The sequence below is a fragment of the Siphateles boraxobius genome, unplaced genomic scaffold (assembly GCF_051911475.1).
Source record: "Siphateles boraxobius isolate OS27281-9 unplaced genomic scaffold, OSU_SipBor_1 104, whole genome shotgun sequence".
Classification (NCBI taxonomy): Eukaryota; Metazoa; Chordata; class Actinopteri; order Cypriniformes; family Leuciscidae; genus Siphateles; species Siphateles boraxobius.
The window spans coordinates 2,990,757-3,011,321 of NW_027508705.1; the positions used below are offsets into that span (position 1 = coordinate 2,990,757).

The window sequence follows — 20,565 nt, forward strand, 5'->3', positions numbered from 1 at the left end:
CGAGTACCGGTGGAAGAGTGACCTCTGACCCCACGCATGAACCTGTTAAGCTATTTATATGCAGAAGCATAATATTGTTGTCTGTCCTATTTTAGATCTAAATATGATTTTGTTTACACAGTTTCACAATTTCTTACTATTTGCTTTGTGACGATGCTGTTTAATTTGAGCTAATTACATTGAGTGTGTATTATGATCCGTCTAGGTTAAATCGTAACAAAAGAAAATAGACATGACTCCCACGCCCAGTCGTCAAACCAAAAGATACCAATGAGTCCAAAATTCAAGAAAAACGATAACCGTTTTATTAAGATGAATAAGATAAACATATGTGAAGTTGAGTATTTCCAGAGTAACATAAACCAGTGGATGTATAATCTTCAGGAAGACCCAAGGCCCAATATCACAAACAATACAGATAATGAACAAAATATCAAACTAACTTCCCCTGAAGTTTCCGAATCAAAATCCAGCAAATTACCCAAAATACACTAACAAAACTGAATGAACGTGATTTCAAAGAAAAGGGCAGGACAACCCTACCAACACCATCACTGAACATAAAAGACATAACAGAATCTAAATCCGGTACAGTAATGTTCTGACGGCTGGAGAGGAGACGGGAGGAATCACAACAGCTCAACTTCACAGAGCTGACGGGACCGCTTGAAACCCGAGCCATCCCGCAGCTGATCACGGGATCCGGCTTAGAACAAACCGCAATACAAAAAACACACAGAAATAACAATAATGGAAAATACAAACAATATACAGAATCAAATAGTATACGAAATTACACTTAAGTCTGTAACAGTGTGGAGAACAAACACCTTCACACTTGTCCTCTCATTCTTTCCATTTTTTTTTTATAATGTGGAATTGTAGTGTATTTTTTTTCCTTTAAAATCAGTCATTTTTCCATTTTCGGTTTATCTCTACGCCTCTGGGGGCTCTGAAAAGGTTGACTTATTTCAATTAAAATAATAAGCACACGATAACAAGAAAAAGTCCTGCTGCACCAAATCGCCGCCATCTTAATGAAGGGGGTTGTGTTTTTTAGAGGAGGGACGGCACAGCCTGAATATTAACATGGGTTTCTATTGTGTCTCGGTCGGTGTCCTGTTCTGTCCTCGTCCCGCTGCTATCTACGACTCCTGTCTTTGAGTCTGGTTCTTTCACACTTCTATGTTGTTTAGTTTACTGTGTGTTTGTGTTGTTTCACTTTATTGTCTCCAATACAAATTTTCTTTCAAAAATGGATGTAAATAAATTTATAAAACTAATATTGTGTGTAATCAAATTATTACTTTAAGAAGTACATTTTACTGTGCAATAGTAATGTATTTCTTTCATAATATCTTCAAGCTAAACTGAACTTTCACTTTTCCAGGTTGTAATGAAGACCTTTGAGTTTCTATGTTCTTTGAGCTGTTCTGTGTCTCCACAAGTTCATGTTTATGTGTTAATTGTACGGTTATGGTATTTGCCCCATATGCAGACTGAATGGCTAGGTACTTGATTTTATACACCGGTGGCAATGGGTCTGATGGAAACACTAGAATTCGATAATTAAGAGGTGTGTCCCAAAATACACTTACTTTTTTTTTTAAATCGCTGTTTAGATTTAAATAGGGAAATGCCTATTAGTCAATGATTGGATAACTATTGCAGTGATTATTATGTCTCTAGCATGTTATAGGCTTTTTTTAATACTCTGTTGCCTTTTCTATACTCTTTATCCTATTGATATATCCTTTTTTATACCCCAAATCTCTTTTTATATAGCCTACCTGTTACACTTGTCTATAATCTATACCCACTTTACCCCAGTGGTTCTCATGTGATACATGCACTATTGGTGGTACACAGAATGTCCCCAAGTGGTACATGGCACGAAACATTTCTGATTAAATAAATAAAATAAACACTTATTTGTATATTTTTATTTCTTTATTTATAAGCTTTATACAGCTTTGTTCTTCTAAGGCTGTATTGCATAGGCCGAATTATTTTGAGATGTCAAGCTGTGCTCTGGTGTGGAAATACTGATAAGGACTCCTTGCATCGGAGTGTAATGCACCATCATTTTAATACACATTCAAAAAAAGAGCGAACAGTATCAACTGCTTCTGCAAAAACTTTGCCACTTGATATCAAAGGCAAGATATTAATTATTTGACATTAAAGCTGATTTAATAGTGACCTGCTTTTTACTCTGACACTTTGCTTTAACCTACAGTTGTGGTCAGAATTATTGGCACCCCAGGTAAATATGAACAAAGATGGCTGTAAAAATAAATCTGCATTGTTTTTCCTTTTGATCTTTCATTCCAAAAAATTGCAAAAGTCGATCCTTTCATTGAAGTTAAATAATTGAAAGTGGGGTGGGGGGACCACATTATGAAATAATGGTTTTCTTCAAAACACTTTGGCCACAATTATTGGCACCCCTAGAATTTTTTTATCAGTAAAATAAGTATATTCTCATTAATATATAAAAAAAAAAAAATAAAAAAAAAAAAAACTAGGACCATGGCTTGTCTAGCTATGACTTCTTGTTTCACAGGAGTTTAAATATGAGGAAACACAAATGCCACTTTTCCACTGGATGGTACGGCACGGCTCGGTTCGCTTTAGCTCGGTTACTTTTCCACTGCAGTTAGTACCGCTTTAAAGTGGGTGGGATTATGACTGATCGTTATAGTTTATCCGCTCCTCGGCAACTAACAAGAGGAACGTCTGCGCTTCTCGTCCACTGACCACGATTCAGCCATTTCTTTTTTGGAAGTTTTTTTTTCTTCAAGCAAGTCAAGCAAGTAGTTTTAAAACATAGGAGGCTGTTACTGGCTATTTAAATCTAGCGGGTTTGATGTCTCGCAAATACAGTGACGCTGGTAGTGACGATTCTGTCTGTCTGACCAATCAGTGATCTACAGTGCTTCTACGTCACATTTTAGAATCGGTACGGTACGCTTGGAACCTCAACAGAGGTGGTACCATTTAAAGCGAGCCGAAGCGAGCCGTACCGTACCATGCAGTGGAAAAGCGGCACAAGTGAGCCGTACCGAGCCGAGCCATACCATACCATGCAGTGGAAAAGCGGCACAAGTGAGCCGTGCCGAGCCGAGCCATACCGTACCATGCAGTGGAAAAGCACCAAAGCGTGCCGTACCGAACCGAACCGTACCGTACCATGCAGTGGAAAAGCGCCAAAAGTCCAAATTCCCTTAATCATCCATCACAATGAGTAAAACCAAAGAATATAGTTCTGATGTGCAGCAAAAGATTGTTGAGCTTCACAAAATAGATATTCGCTGTGAGAAAATGGCTACAGAATTGCCCATTTCCACCATCAGGGCAATAATTAAGAAGTTCCAATCAACTAAAGATGACATAAATCTGCCTCGAAGAGGAAGTGTGTCTAAATCGTCCTAATGCACAATATTTTACCCCCCACTTTAAATTTCTTTACGTCAATGAAAGGTTAGAGGTTTGTGAGCTTTTTTTAATGAAATATCAAAAGGATAAACAATGCAGATATTTTTTTTTATAGCTATCTTTGATCATATATACCTGGGTCCCAATAATTTTGACCACATCTCCATACATGTTTTAAATAGCTTATTCCTTGTTCCATTCAAGTATACCCTATATCCTTATATGTCCCTTTTTCTCTTTGTTTTATCTATGTCTTTGAAAATTATCTGGATTTGACAAAATCGCTCTTTGTCTCCTGCTCTCTTAGTGTATGTGCGGTTTAATTCCAGCCATGGGTTCCCAGTGGAACTGGAAAGGGGTGCGAGTGTAGCAGAACTGAAGGAGATGGTGGGGCGTTTGCAGGGCGTACAGCCTGATCAACTGCGGGTCATCTTTGCTGGACGAGAGCTCTGCAATGAATCCACACTTCAGGTAAAACAGTTAAATTATAATCAAGTAATGTACTTTATATGTGCTTTAGTATATTAGTCGACACATCAAAATAAGTGTAAAATATACTTTTGCACATTCAATACGATTAAGTACACTTCTTTTTCACAAGGGTTTGCTTTCTCACTCTCTTTGTGCATTTGTGTTTGGGTAATTCGGTTGCTCTTTGCAAGTAAGAGAATATCTTGTGACGTGTGTGGGTCAAACCCTGTATTAGACCGAGCAGACAACTTGTTATTAAAAAGCTTTTCATTTATCAATTTCCTCTATTTCTCATGCTTTTGCTTGGTCTCTCTCTCTCTCTCTCTCTCTCTCTCTCTCTCTCTCTCTCTCTCTCTCTCTCTCTCTCTCTCTCTCTCTCTCTCTCTCTCTCAGCATAGTGAATGAGGAGGTCTCTGTGGGGTCTCTGTCAGAGTAAACAGAGCCAAAGTATCTCCTGAACTTTAGTCCGGAGTGCGTCATTAATCCTGACCTTCTTAATTATGCATTAAACCAGACACACCACACACATACTGAAGCATTCATAAGCACTTTTTGTTGTCCACGCACATTCATGCTAAAGAGGTCTACAATAACCGGAGAAAGTAGTCTGTTGCTTTACCATGCATCTAAATCGCAGTTGCTTGGCTGACACAGGACCCCTGGAAGTACAAAATTTTAAATCTGCCATCTTACTTGAGTTTTCGAGTGATTTCCTGACCTGAGATGTGAATGTCATGTGCAGTGTTGGGGGTAACGCAATCACAAGTAAAGCAAGTTACATAATTAGATAACTTTTTAACTAGTCAAGTAACACATTACTTAGATACATGATGGTTAATGTAGTTCTAGACTAAATGCAAGCATGAATTTACTCATCTCACTTGCACAAAAACAGTATTCAGCATTCCTCAAAATATATGAAGAACCGATCCTTTTCAGTCGGTCAGGTTTGACGTCACGTCCACTTCGATTGTAACTAAACGAGCCGATCGACATTGGAATGCAAGTTTTGCATTTGACTCACCGTCCCGCAGCGCGGATATAAATATGTAAGTGGATGGATCGCATATTTGGTTTCCGATTCAGAGCCGAGCAGGTGACCCGGTTGCCCAGCGGGGGTACAGCTACTTTGACGACGGAACGTAACGTCTCTGTTCCCTTCTTCAGGGAGCGAGGGTTACATACATAACCAAGACGTTCCCTTTCAGTCGGTTACGTTTGATGTCAGAACTGTTCCAGCGAATTGGGGAACTCTACCAACACGCCGCTTTTGTTGGCCTTTACAGCGCCCTGCATAAGCCTCCTACTCCACCCTATGCAGAGAACGTTAAGCACTGCTGTTCCGCATGACCCACTGAGTGAGACTATTTGATAACACTTGAAAAGTCCTGTGGAAGCCACATCCTACCCGTAGGGAGGTACCATGTGTAGCTTACACATATGGACTGGCCAAGTAGGGAAGTACATAATATGAGATGGCTCTGGGGTGGCTCCAGCCAAGTAAGGGGGAAGGCACACTGGCAGAGACGACACAGGGGACTCTTTTGAGGGAAAGACATGGGCTTATACAGAGGGGTCTGAGTGTACGGTGCAGCACTTACCTGTTTCCACAGTTGGACAGAGCGTCGTACATTGCCATCCTTGCCCTCTTGGGAACCAAATAGAGGAAATTGCTCTTTTATTGAAAATGTGGGTGCCTCTGGCTGTGGGGCCAGCGGCGAATCAAAAGCAAAAAGAAACACAGGATTCTCCACCCGGCTCTCCTCCGTGGGAGGGAGTGGTGCATTCACCATCTCCCGAAGAGCTGTATCTCTGTGTCGCCCACCTCAGGGCCGCTTACAGGAACTTACAGGCCTGGGAGGGAAGACGCGGATAACCCCTCTAGAAGGTAGTGGTCTTAGGACACAACTGCATCGCAACAGACCACCCCACCGGGGAATCTCCACATACCCCTTAACCACCCCACCCTCCAGGAGGAGGTGTCAGACCGGTTTCGGGCAGAAAAAGGTGCCGTCCAAGATTCTAATAACCTCATCATGCATTTCCTGGAAGAAAGACACCGGGGCGGGGTGCTGAGAACCAGCACAGGCTACCCCGAGAAACCAATAATCCTCCACTTGAACCCGACTCTCTCAGCGGCCCGGAAAAGCATAGCCATCAGCTCCGGGTCAGAATCGGACAATGTTACGGACCCAGAAGGGGGCAATGTAGCCGAATCGTCCTCCCCAGAGGACTCAAGCTCACCCTCCGATGCAGTAGTCGACATCCGATCATCCAGCCGAGCCCCAAAGGAAAGAACTGGCATGCCACTAGAGGGACCAGCGCACTCCTTCGAAAGCTCCACAACTTGCGGTGTGGTAAAGGAGTGAGGGACCCACAGAAAATTCTCGGGACAGCAGCATTTGTCCAAATTTCAATCTTTACCGTTCTATTTCATCAGAAACGATCTTAAAACTTAAAGCCTTAAGTGTAAAATACCGAACTTGTCCTTTAAGCAATGTCTTTGCTGCTGACTTTCGATGATCCAATTCAATCATACTAATAAGGAAAAAGGACCACAAAAACATTAATCAGCACAACTGATTTCAACACTGATAATAAGCATAAATGTATCTTGAGCAGCAATTCATCACATTATGAAATAAATGTTTTTCTCCAAAACACGTTGGCCACAATTATTGGCACCCCTAGAATTTTTTATGAGTAAAATATCCTTGAAGTATATTCCCATTAATATTTACCCTTTTTTTAGCACACCAGGGTGACTAGGAACATGAAACTGTCTAGCTATGACTTCTTGTTTCACAGGAGTTTAAATATGAGGAAACACAACGGCCATATCCCCTTAATAATCCATCACAATGAGTAAAACCAAAGAATATAGTTCTGATGTGTATCAAAAGATTGTTGAGCATTACAAAATAGAAACTGGCTGTAAAAATATATATATACAGAATTGAAAATCCCCATTTTGACCAACAGGACAATAATTAAGAAGTTCCAATCAACTAACCAATAATTATGGACAGCGTGTTTTGCGCTTAGATTTTTGCACATTTTTTGAATGAAAGATCAAAAGGATAAACATGCAGATTTATTTTTTACAGCCATTTTTTATCATATTTACCAGGGGTGCCATTCTTTCTGACCATGACTGTATGTGCAGACAACACACACGGCAAGTAAATATTTACAATTTGAATCTCCCAGAGGTAAATATGGGAGTAAATTTGGGTTTGAGCTCTTGTGTATGCCACTAAACTAGTTTTTGCCACTAAAGTCTTAACAAAGCACGGTACATTTGTGTGATAAACGGTACCTCATTTTCACTGATGAAACTCCTGCAGTGTGTAAGAGCTGTAGCAGATGCTGTGTGGAGCTCAGCGTGTCACCTCATAACTCAACTGAAAATCATCTGCTCGTCATTGTGCCACCGGCGATAAGGTGCACATGATGCCACACACTATGACAAGTATAAAGTACAAAGTTTTGTATACAAGTGTAATAATAGTAACAGTGCAAAGGAAATTAGTATTTATAGCCTACCATTTAGCTTTAGATTCTTTAATATAGGCTTTAAGATTTAATTTTAATACACAAATGACGTCAAACACCATACATGGCATTTCCTATAGATTGGCGAGTTTGAGTGTGGCAAAATATTATGCATTCAGCAAATTGATTTTGTTTTCTGCAAAGGACCTTGTTGGGAAACCAAATGCTACATCGCTGATCTGGGAATATTTGGGATTTGTGCTAAACGAGAGAGATGAACCAATAAATTTTGATAAAGCCATATGTCGGCTTTGTAAGTGTTAAAATGGCGAACACTTCAATCGCATTTGTTCAAGTGATGTCTTCAAGTTCCTGTGAACGCAAACGCACAGCTGATCAGGTTGGTATTGGAGAGGCTTTTTTCCAAACTGGCCAAATACAAACCAGACAGCGGTAACTGGAAGATGCTATCGAGAAATGTGGCAATGTATTTGTGTTGAGAATGTGCCGCTCCGCACTGTGGAGAAACCTGCCTTTTGAGCAATGCTCCAGTCGTCAAATCACAAACTTTTTTCAAAACACTGTCATTTTCCAGTTATTAAAGTTATTTAGGAAGACCATCATTGCTGAGCTGCAAGAAAGTGATTTATTTTCTGCAACTGCTGATATGTGGTCCAGCTTTAACATGACTCCATTTATGAGTCTGACCATGGATATCATAAATAAAGAATGAAAGCTGAAGAGCAGGTGCCTGCAGAGTTTGTACCCGAAAGCCACACGCACCATAATTTATCAGAATCTCTTCGCTGTTAATTCAAGGAGTGGGGATTCATTGAACGAAAGCTTGCATGCATCACCACTGATAACTGGGCCAATATTGTAGTTGTTGTGAAGAAGTTAGAATGATCGTAGCCTGGCCGTCACAAATGGAGTGTCAGCTGAAAAGGAGAGGACAGCCAGGACCATGGGATTGCGCTGAAATTTGGTGGCTGCATTCGCCCACAGTTGGCAGAAAATGACAAATCTTTTGTAGAGCAAAAGGGCCTAAACCTGATGACTTGATAGAATTATGGGAGGACGTTTCATTGTCAATTCCAGTTAGAGGTGGGCGAAGTGGGGAAAAAATTAAATCAGCCAAGTCATAATCTTGAATTTGACTAGGAACTCGTTTTAACTTACATTTTAAATCAAAAATGAATTCAAAATGGCAGATTTTTTTTTCTTTATAGTTCTATACTTATTTAGCTGCTCAAAATCACACACTGTAAAAAAAATATCATTTTAAAAAATTGTGGAAACTGACAAATTCATATTGGCTCAATAAATGGGCGGCTTCCAAATAATTATCCCCATGCAAAAAGATGCATTGTTCTAATCAAGGTCTTCTCTTAAAATGTATACAATTCACATAATTCCATTAGGTCAATTGAAAATTTTGATGTGACAAGTCCCTAGAAAGTTTTGAGTTGGAGAGGTCTGAATTTTTTTAATAGTGTACATTTGAGAACCTTTTATTTAAACACTTGTTTACATTCCATTGAAACAACTTTAGCAGTAAAGAAAACCACTTATATAAAAACATATTTATATTTGATCTATTCTACCTCTCAGAATACTCCCCCCCCCCCCCCCATTGGTCAATGGCCACCGCAGTGGTTAAAAAAAACTGCCACGTCGCAGGCCTAACTCAAGGTAATCTTTCAATCACGCTAGTGGAGTAATAATCAGTGGAGAAACATTAATTGTACAGACTAGATTGTTCACAAATTTCCTGTCATTTTTCAGTCCTTACTTGAGGTTTTGGGTGATAAAACAGACATTTAGAACAGTAGTTGTCTCTAGATATTGTCATTGCCAGTTCTGAAGTCTAATTGCAATGCATTACAGTGTGATTTAGAACAAATTAGACATGTTGGACAATGTCATATTTCTTTCTCCCTCTTTCTCTTCCTGAGAGGCACAATCTATTTATTATTCCTCATAAGTGTGAAGCCAATGCTTTACCCTATCTGTTTATATTTATTTTGCTGCCAAAGAGAATGATGGGAAAGGTAGTAGGCTGGGGAATATAGCCTGCTGCCTCATAAACTGTTAGTAAACAAACTAGTGTAACTTTAGAGTGAGCACTCACAAAGAAAATTGAATTATGATCAGTACCAATTTCCATGGTTTTGGTGCAAAAAGAACATTTCTCACTGGTAATTATGCCATTGTGGTGCCGTTTATGGCACTCATCTCGTAAATATCATCAGTTTAATGTGACTTAAAGGAATTGCAAGTCTCTATTGTTGTTCTCTGGATATTCATATAAATATCTCTCTCTCTCTCTCTCTCTCTCTCTCTCTCTCTCTCTCTCTCTCTCTCTCTAGAGAGAGAGAGAGAGAGTAATACCGGTATCACCGGCGGGGGCTTTTAAATCACTAATTTAAAGGCAAACGTAAAATGCGTGCGTTTGCACAGGCATGCACACTGGTGCGGTCCTTCGGAGCAGCACTGTTCTGTTATTGTGCCCTGAATTGGCGCTAATTTTAAAACGAAACTATTTTTTTTTACAACGCTTATAAAAAGCTGGTGCGGCAGTAAATTGGCTTCAATTCATCCTTCGCAGGGAGTTTGTTTGACACGTGATCTGACCAATCAAAATCCACCATTTTTGTCCGACAAAGCAGTCAGGAGAGTTAGTAGATTAACGTCGGTGGATTTGAACTTGGCTTTAACTGAGGCAATCTGTCACAACACATTAAAGAGTCACAAAACGGTAGGCATATAAATGTTTTTTTATTTAATTTTCTTTGACTGACCAAATTTGAAAGTTGAGACTTTGTTCCATATTAAATATTACCTGCTCGGTCCTGTCTGTCAGCCTGTTGTCAGTGTCCTCTAACGTTATTTTTCCCTGCTTGAGAACATGGGTTGATTCCGAAATCGCCCCCTAAACACTCATTCACTAAGTAAGGCCTATTCCCTATTTTAGTCCACTAATACTGTTCACTTGAAGGAGTGAATGAAAACGAGTGAGCGAATTCGGACAGCCGTTGAGCGTACATACTGTAACCGTAACATTAGACTATTGTTCCGTACACAACGATATTCCGTACAGATGACCTTTTCCCGTCGATCGCTAAATAAATACTTTCAGATCATACATAAACTATATATGTGTTTTATCATCATTTCTTCGTCTTTTATCTCCGACTTAGAAAGAGAAACCCCCGCCGTTTGTTCCAGAGAGATTTTGGTAAGTTTGCTAGGTGCGCTCACTGCTCCTGCAAACGGAGGGTGGGCAAGCTACAGCCCAGATATAACGTTAAGCTTTAGGCGGGGAGACAACTACAGCGGTGAAAATGTACATTTCAATTGGATTAATGCGTCTCACAGTACTATAGTTTTCATGAAATGATTATGTTATCACAAATCATTAAATATATTACCCTTTGTTGAATAACTGCTTTGAAATATGTGCATTTTTAAACGTCTCGCACTGAGACAGGCAGCAAAGACGCAGCGTGCAGTGATGATTATATTTATAATATTTTAACATTTAAAATGGTCATTCTTTAATAAATTAACAATTATATATATATATATATATATATATATATATATATATATAAATTATATATATTAACAATCATATATATATATATATTCATATATATATATATATATATATATATATATATATATATATATATATATTTACAGGTCTTTCTCAAAAAATTAGCATATTGTGATAGAGTTCATTATTTTCCATAATGTAATGATAAAAATTAAACTTTCATATATTTTAGATTCATTGCACACCAAATGAAATATTTCAGGTCTTTTATTGTTTTACTACTGATGATTTTGGCATACAACTCATGAAAACCCAAAATTCCTATCTCAAAAAATTTGCATATCATGAAAAGGGTCTCTAAACGAGCTATTAACCTAATCATCTGAATCAACTAATTAACTCTAAACACCTGCAAAAGATTCCTGAGGCTTTTAAAAACTCCCAGCCTGTTTCATTACTCAAAACCGCAATCATGGGTAAGACTGCCGACCTGACTGCTGTCCAGAAGGCCATCATTGACACCCTCAAGCAAGAGGTTAAGACACAGAAAGAAATTTCTGAACAAATAGGCTGTTCCCAGAGTGCTGTATCAAGGCACCTCAGTGGGAAGTCTGTGGGAAGGAAAAAGTGTGGCAAAAAACACTGCACAACAAGAAGAGGTGACTGGACCCTGAGGAAGATTGTGGAGAAGGACCGATTCCAGACCTTGGGGGACCTGCGGAAGCAGTGGACTGAGTCTGGAGTAGAAATATCCAGAGCCACCGTGCACAGGTGTGTGCAGGAAATGGGCTACAGGTGCCGCATTCCCCAGGTCAAGCCACTTTTGAACCAGAAACAGCGGCAGAAGCGCCTGACCTGGGCTACAGAGAAGCAGAACTGGACTGTTGCTCAGTGGTCCAAAGTACTTTTTTCAGATGAAAGCAAATTTTGCATTTCATTCGGAAATCAAGGTGCCAGAGTCTGGAGGAAGACTGGGGAGAAGGAAATGCCAAAATGCCTGAAGTCCAGTGTCAAGTACCCATAGTCAGTGATGGTCTGGGGTTCCATGTCAGCTGCTGGTGTTGGTCCACTGTGTTTTATCAAGGGCAGGGTCAATGCAGCTAGCTATCAGGAGATTTTGAAGCACTTCATGCTTCCATCTGCTGAAAAGCTTTATGGAGATGAAGATTTCATTTTTCAGCACGACCTGGCACCTGCTCACAGTGTCAAAACCACTGGTAAATGGTTTACTGACCATGGTATTATTGTGCTCAGTTGGCCTGCCAACTCTCCTGACCTGAACCCCATAGAGAATCTGTGGGATATTGTGAAGAGAAAGTTGAGAGACGCAAGACCCAACACACTGGATGAGCTTAAGGCCGCTATCGAAGCATCCTGGGCCTCCATAACACCTCAGCAGTGCCACAGGCTGATTGTCTCCATGCCACGCCGCATTGAAGCAGTCATTTCTGCAAAAGGATTCCCGACCAAGTATTGAGTGTATAACTGAACATAATTATTTGAAGGTTGACTTTTTTTTGTATTATAAACACTTCTTTTCTTGGTCGGCTGAAATATGCTATTTTTTTGAGATAGGAATTTTGGGTTTTCATGAGCTGTATGCCAAAATCATCAGTATTAAAACAATAAAACACCTGAAATATTTCAGTTGGTGTGCAATTAATCTAAAATATATGAAAGTTAAATTTTTATCATTACATTATGGAAAATAATGAACTTTATCACAATATGCTAATTTTTTGAGAAGGACCTGTATATATATATATATATATATATATCACAAATTGTCATTTTAAAGTCAATTTTTACAGTTGAAATCAAGGTATGCGCTCTGTACGGAACCATTAGCAGCCTGTACGGAACGCCTTTAACGTCTGTGAGCAGACGGAGGAGGTACTTTACCCCACTTTTCTCAAATACTATTGGTCTCAAAGACATCAATCAAAGAATAGATCCTCCAATGGGAATTTCCCCAGAGAATGAGCTCTCACACAAGCTCATCTGGCTCTCAGTAACTGAGTGGCAGCCGTTGACGTGCGGTGAAAGGCGAAAAGTGTACGGAACATACATCTACGTTACACTCTTTAATGCAGTGCAATGTGGTATTGAATAAGTGCACTCAATAATGTCCACTATGGTTTCTCACAAATCTCTACGTTTACACTCAACAAAACAGACATTTTGGCATAATTTGTGTGTGTTATGGTTTGTTCAAGACCGAAAGAGAACTCGATACTGACGCGCGTCTTTTCTGTGTGTATGTGTGTGCAGGACTTAACGGATACTGTGTAATTGCAGCTTTGAAAGTTCAGACTTTTTCATATAAAAAATAACAAAGCATTAAGCTTATTACGATTTATTGGATTGGAGGATTTCGCATTAACTGAAAACAGCATATATATATATATATATATTTAATAATTAATATTTTCAGCCCAGCCCTTGAGCCTAGTATGTTGCACAAGACGAATCCACAAAGAAAAAGAAATGTTTAATCGTGCATTTTCATTTTCATAGTTTAGTGTATTTACCACTAAACTCTGAAAATCTGGCCAATAACTGGTAATTGGCAGATCCTTTTTAAAATCAATATATATGAACAAAAACCCTTTATAATTGTTTTTATTTTACCACTAGAGTACCAAAAAAAATCTGTTGTCTATTGTCAATATTGTAGCGATGTATAACGTACATCACACATAACCACTTTTGTTTTCTGTTGGTCAACGCAGTGAATCCACGTAACAAACTTGAACCCTTTGCAAAATGTTGGGAAATCCTTCGCCTTCATTAAAAATGTTTGATTGTATTGAAATTATTATACTTCGCCTTCGAAATGTGCAGACCAACGATAAATGTGACTGCACATTTGTACTGGTGAACCGAAGACTTGAAACCCTCCATTGTCGGTCACAGAAGAACGCAGATAAATAAAAAATTATTGTAAACTAAGATTATTTTTTTTTTGCTGATTAATCTGAAAAACTGATATATTGGTCAATCTGTTATTAAAATATAAATTAAGTGACTGATTTGTATTGGCCATTTGACTTGTTTCCGGTCAGTCTATAGTGTCTAGTCATTCTCAGGTCAAGGTTGCAGACTTCTAGTTTGTTGGTGGCCATATTTCTTCACAAAATTGAAGCATGCCGAAAACAAGCCCAAACAATTTTGTGTGTCAGTAAATGCGTGACAATCCTTGTGTTTTCCCTCGGCTCTATTCTCGAGTGGCTCTTAAGTGTTGACACCAGCAGCAGGTTGTCACCTTTCTCTGTGGAATCAATATGCTGTATATTTACTCACTTTGTTTTAATAAGCTCTCATCTTCTCTCAAAATTAATTTACGTGTCTCTCATCCATATTTACCACAGCTTCATTTTGCAGTGAATTTACTGGGGCACAGATAAAACTCGCACTAATTAAAAAGAGTTGGCCTTGTGTATGCGTGAGTGTGTTGTACTTGTGTGTTGTAGTGTTTCTGGAGAATATAACCGACTAATAGCTTATTTGCACAGCTCATAGCTCCTGGGTCTCACGTTATATATGTGCTTCTCACAGTCACAGTCTGTGATGCTGTAATCAGCTCATCTTTAATTGCACCTGCTCTGTTCCAGACATTCATACGTGTTACACATACAGACACTGACATATAAATGCAGTTTTCATTAAAAAAAGCTTAAACTAGCTTGAACGTAACTCTACACCCTTTGGTATACTTGGTTCTATGAATATGCAAATTTTCCCTGCCTCCACTCACTCACTCCAGCTCAGAGATCCACTCGTTGACGATCACACGTTGATCTGATTGGTTACAAGGTAGTTTGTGACGTCAGAAACACCAGCGATTTCAAACCGTGTCTTTGGTTCACTACAGTTTTAAGGAGAAAATACTCAGCAATGATCTTGACTTATGAATTTACACATGGTTTGTCTTAAAGCATATTAAAAACACCACATAGACATATAAACAACATTTAAAAACTTGATTTTCACCAAAGGGGACCTTAAATGAAAATGAAAAATGTTGCCTTGACAACTAACTGAAATAAAATAAATTTGAGTTGAAGTACTAAACTGAAACTAAAACAAACCAATAAATAGATTAGTTATAGCTAAATAGAAATACTTTTTAAAAGATCATAAGAATTACAATTACTAAAACTTAAACTAAAATTAAAGTGAATACTGTAAATATAAAAATAAAAGCGGATATTTATTTAAATTAAATATTTACAAATACTATCCTAGTATCTAAATTACAGAAAAGTGTGTCAGATTGCGGTAGTCTGCTGTATCCTTCACAACTGAGCTCTCAGAACCTGATGGGGTGTTCTGCCCTGTGTAAACTGCATTCAGCATAGATTTCATTGGCTTGTTGTTATCACCTTATTTGCATAATTCCTTTAGTGAATCAGATGCTAAAGCACTGCAGGCATCATGCGCAAATAAACAACGTTACTGTCACGGTGTGGGTTTTGTGTCTTGTTCCTTGTTCTTGTCTGTCATGTGATTCCCTGTTTGCCATGTGTCTTGTTAATTGTCTGATCATTGTTCTGATTAGCCACGCCCCCTTGTTATCTTGTTTAGCTTGTTTGCCTGTCTATTTAGATCTCTGTGTTTCAGTTGGTTTTTGTCGGTCGTTGTTTGATGTGAGTTTTTCCCAGTTCCTTGTTCCGTGTGCCTTGTGCCTTATTCTGAGTTTACCCTGGATATTCTGTTATTAAAGTGCTTGCGATTGGATTCACTCTCCGCTTCATCCTTGCTGCAACACTACAGAACGACCGACCCCAAATATTAATCCAGCAGCACGGATCTCGCCTGATCTACACAGGCTAGACCGGGAGTGCGCTGGACAGATCGCGGCCTTGGCCCTGGAAAGCCTTGATCTGTTCCAGTACACCTGGGGGTTTGTTCCCCTCGCTGCCTCCTGCTCTCTGGTTGATGAGGCGATTAAGATGTGTTACCGGCTGGCTAAGGAGGTCGAACCGAGGGAGCTCCCCGATCTCTCCGGTCTGGACTGGAGAGAGGCACTCTCCAGATGTCTGGAGAGCTTCCTCCCGTGGCACGCCACGTCATCACCTGTTCTTCACGTTCACCACGACATGCCTGAGCTTCACGTCAGCCACGTCCGGCCAGAGCTTCACGTCAGCCACGTCCGGCCAGAGCTTCACGTCATCCACGTCCGGCCAGAGCTTCACGTCATCCACGTCCGGCCAGAGCTTCACGTCAGCCACGTCCGGCCAGAGCTTCACGTCAGCCACGTCCGGCCAGAGCTTCACGTCAGCCACGTCCGGCCAGAGCTTCACGTCAGCCACGTCCGGCCAGAGCTTCACGTCAGCCACGTCCGGCCAGAGCTTCACGTCAGCCACGCCCGGCCAGAGCTTCACGTCAGTCACGTCCGGCCAGAGCCTTCACCGCTGGTCCCGTCCAGCACAGAGCCCTCACCGCTGGTCCCGTCCAGCACAGCGCCCTCACCGCTGGTCCCGTCCAGCACAGCGCCCTCACCGCTGGTCCCGTCCAGCACAGCGCCCTCACCGCTGGTCCCGTCCAGCACAGCGCCCTCACCGCTGGTCCCGTCCAGCACAGCGCCCTCACCGCTGGTTCCGTCCAGCCCAGCGCCCTCTCGCTCTCGGAGACGGAGGAGGAAGAGGACTTCCCGCGTCCCGCAATGCCTGGAAGTCCTCCCTGTACTTCCTGTCAGCCCAGAGTCCTCGCCTCTGGTCCCGTCCGATCCAGAGACTGTTCAAGTCACGTCTGCCGATCCAGAGACTGTTCAAGTCACGTCTGCCGATCCAGAGACTGTTCAAGTCACGTCTGCCGATCCAGAGACTGTTCAAGTCACGTCTGCCGATCCAGAGACTGTTCAAATCACGTCTGCCGATCCAGAGGCTGTTCAGGTCACGTCTGCCGATCCAGAGGCTGTTCAAGTCACGTCTGCCGATCCAGAGGCTGTTCAAGTCACGTCTGCCGATCCAGAGGCTGTTCAAGTCACGTCTGCCGATCCAGAGGCTGTTCAAGTCACGTCTGCCGATCCAGAGGCTGTTCTAGTCACGTCTGCCGATCCAGAGGCTGTTCAAGTCACGTCTGCCGATCCAGAGGCTGTTCAAGTCACGTCTGCCGATCCAGAGGCTGTTCAAGTCACGTCTGCCGATCCAGAGGCTGTTCAAGTCACGTCTGCCGATCCAGAGGCTGTTCAAGTCACGTCTACCGATCCAGAGGCTGTTCAAGTCACGTCTGCCGATCCAGAGGCTGTTCAAGTCACGTCTGCCGATCCAGAGGCTGTTCAAGTCACGTCTGCCGATCCAGAGGCTGTTCAAGTCACGTCTGCCGATCCAGAGGCTGTTCAAGTCACGTCTGCCGATCCAGAGGCTGTTCAAGTCACGTCTGCCGATCCAGAGGCTGGTCAAGTCACGTCTGCCGATCCAGAGGCTGGTCAAGTCACGTCTGCCGATCCAGAGGCTGGTCAAGTCACGTCTGCAGATCCAGAGGCTGGTCAAGTCACGTCTGCCGATCCAGAGGCTGTTCAAGTCACGTCTGCCGATCCAGAGGCTGTTCAAGTCACGTCTGCCGATCCAGAGGCTGTTCAAGTCACGCCTGCCGATCCAGAGGCTGTTCAAGTCACGCCTGAACCTGATCGCTCTATGTTTGTTTCTGTGTTTACGTCTGTCCTTGTGGCTGTTTCTGTTCTGGTGTCTGTTCCAGAACCGGAGCCAGTGTGTGTGTTGTCTGTTTCCGAGCCAGTGTGTGTGTGGTCTGTTCCCGAGCCCGAGTGTGTGTTGTCTGTTCCCGAGCCCGAGCCAGTGTGTGTGTTGTCTGTTCCCGAGCCAGAGCCCGTGTGTGTGTTGTCTGTTCCCGAGCCAGAGCCCGAGTGTGTGTTGTCTGTTCCCGAGCCCGAGCCAGTGTGTGTGTTGTCTGTTCCCGAGCCAGTGTGTGTGTTGTCTGTTCCCGAGCCAGTGTGTGAGTTGTCTGTTCCCGAGCCAGTGTGTGTGTTGTCTGTTCCCGAGCCAGTGTGTGTGTTGTCTGTTCCTGAGCCCGAGCCAGTGCGTGTGTTGTCTGTTCCCGAGCCAGTGTGTGTGTGGTCTGTTCCCGAGCCCGAGTGTGTGTTGTCTGTTCCCGAGCCCAAGCCAGTGTGTGTGTTGTCTGTTCCCGAGCCAGACCCAGTGTTTGTGTTGTTTGTTCCCGAGCCAGTGTGTGTTTTGTCTGTTCCTGAGCCCGAGCCAGTGTGTGTGTTGTCTGTTCCTGAGCCCGAGCCAGTGTGTGTGTTGTCTGTTCCTGAGCCCGAGCCAGTGTGTGTGTTGTCTGTTCCTGAGCCCGAGCCAGTGTGTGTGTTGTCTGTTCCTGAGCCCGAGCCAGTGTGTGTGTTGTCTGTTCCTGAGCCCGAGCCAGTGTGTGTGTTGTCTGTTCCTGAGCCCGAGCCAGTGTGTGTGTTGTCTGTTCCTGAGCCCGAGCCAGTGTGTGTGTTGTCTGTTCCTGAGCCCGAGCCAGTGTGTGTGTTGTCTGTTCCTGAGCCCGAGCCAGTGTGTGTGTTGTCTGTTCCTGAGCCCGAGCCAGTGTGTGTGTTGTCTGTTCCTGAGCCCGAGCCAGTGTGTGTGTTGTCTGTTCCCGAGCCAGTGTGTGTGTGGTCCGTTCCCGAGCCAGAGGCTATGTCACGGTGTGGGTTTTGTGTCTTGTTCTTTGTTCTTGTCTGTCATGTGATTCCCTGTTTGCCATGTGTCTTGTTAATTGTCTGATCATTGTTCCCACGTGTTTCTGATTAGCCACGCCCCCTTGTTATCTTGTTTAGCTTGTTTGCCTGTCTATTTAGATCTCTGTGTTTCAGTTGGTTTTTGTCGGTCGTTGTTTGATGTGAGTTTTTCCCAGTTCCTTGTTCCGTGTGCCTTGTGCCTTATTCTGAGTTTACCCTGGATATTCTGTTATTAAAGTGCTTGCGATTGGATTCACTCTCCGCTTCATCCTTGCTGCAACACTACAGTTATATGTGTCCGGATTTCATTCTCAATGAATTCCCTGGAGAGAGTTCATGTTGCTGTCAGTGTTTTGTCTGCACTTTCTTTGTTTGTCTATAGTTTGTCATTATTTCTCTCTTTTACGTCCCGTGTGCTTCCTTTGCTCTGTTCTGTGCTGGGTTTTTTTTGTCTTTGTTTTTCTTTTTTGTCTGCTACTTTCACTCTTTTATATTCCTCTCTGACCCATTGGCTGGCTCACTGTTATTACCTCTATTTTCCAAAGTGCTCATCTCCCCCATTTTCTCTCTGTCTCGTCCTCCTCCTTTCACACTCTCCACACTCTCTGAAGGAGCAATACAGATAAACGCCAGTGCTCTGAAGGTTACAACAGGCATTCAGCTTCAAGGACTCTTCCTGAATGAGAGTTCCTCGCCCTTGCCTTCCTTGCGCCACTTGTTTCCTTGGACAAAAGATATATTCAACGCTAGTATGCAAACGTGAATGCTTGGTCAATGCATTGCAAGGACAGAGTCCCCTTGTAAATACCTAATGGTGGTTTCAAAGCGGATGCTAGTATGTGATTCCAGTGTCGCCCTTGACTTCTTAAGCAGCTTAACCAGCAAGATGCTCTCATTTTTCCATCTTGGTCTGGTGTCGATCTTTCACAGTTGGAACCTACAGCAGTGTTGAAGTACTTGGGTTTGTCTCAAGTCCAAGTCCAAGACCATGTTTTCTTGTTTCTGTATTTGGACTCATCTAGATCAGATTAGACCCTCTTCAGGTCTTTGTTTTTACCATGTCTTTGCAAGTAAACTGTAATTTATGTCTAAAGTGAATGTAATCAGTTGAGAAAGAACAATGCACGATTATAATGGATCCGTGCAGTCGATCTTAAAGTGACAGCATCCAAATTTACCTTCTGTTGTTTTGTCATTTAATTTTGTTCTGAAAAGTAAAATATCTATTTTGAAAGTAACACGGAAATTGTCAAAATATCACTTCCTCAGTAGGGCCAAGTTTTGTAGAACATCCATTTTTCAACTTTTAGTTTTTATTTGAAGACAAACTATTTGCTAATCATGCACAGTTGACATTCAGCTCACAGTCTAAGCTAATCCAGTCTCCCTTTAAGATGAAATATAGATGAATGTGTTGAGTACTCATACCAGCAATGGCCATAAATGACCTTGAGAAAGTGTCCAGACTCTCTGGGGCTGCTCATGATTCCGGATGAAAGATAAATTGATTGTCTCCGTGCTTTCAGCATTGAAATTCATTCGCTGTGTATCTTTAAGAGCCAAGTTGTTGCTAATGCACAGCGTCCCTGTCTTTAAAAGACTGACTTGTTGATCAGGCTCCCCCAAGAGAATGTCTCAATTGAAAAAGGTCACATGTGCGTAAAATGAAGGCACTTTCTGCTCATCAGGAATACAAGCGCCGCTCTGTCCCCAAAGTAAGTGGATTTGAAGATGTAAAAAAAATCTAATAAATGCATAAATAAAAGTCAGCATCGAGGCGGGCTGACAACCTCAAATGCACTTGCTGTGGAGACTTTCTTCTTAGGTTACGGATGATTTTTCCGTCTCTTGGTATTGTGCTCAATTTTCAGGCTGTGTGAGTGTGTTTTGTTTGGATCAATGCTTTTTCTAAATGTCA

The 20,565-nt window shown here is 41.9% G+C and overlaps 1 protein-coding gene across 1 annotated transcript in view; it reads left to right on the plus strand.

The window, feature by feature from the left end:
* prkn (parkin RBR E3 ubiquitin protein ligase) overlaps positions 1–20,565 on the plus strand; it is a 182,119-nt gene that overhangs the window by 42,135 nt on the left and 119,419 nt on the right. Inside the window, exon 2 of the mRNA XM_077247072.1 lies at positions 3,746–3,909. Within this exon, the coding sequence (XP_077103187.1) occupies positions 3,746–3,909 (164 nt within the window). The remainder of the gene's footprint in view (positions 1–3,745; positions 3,910–20,565) is intronic.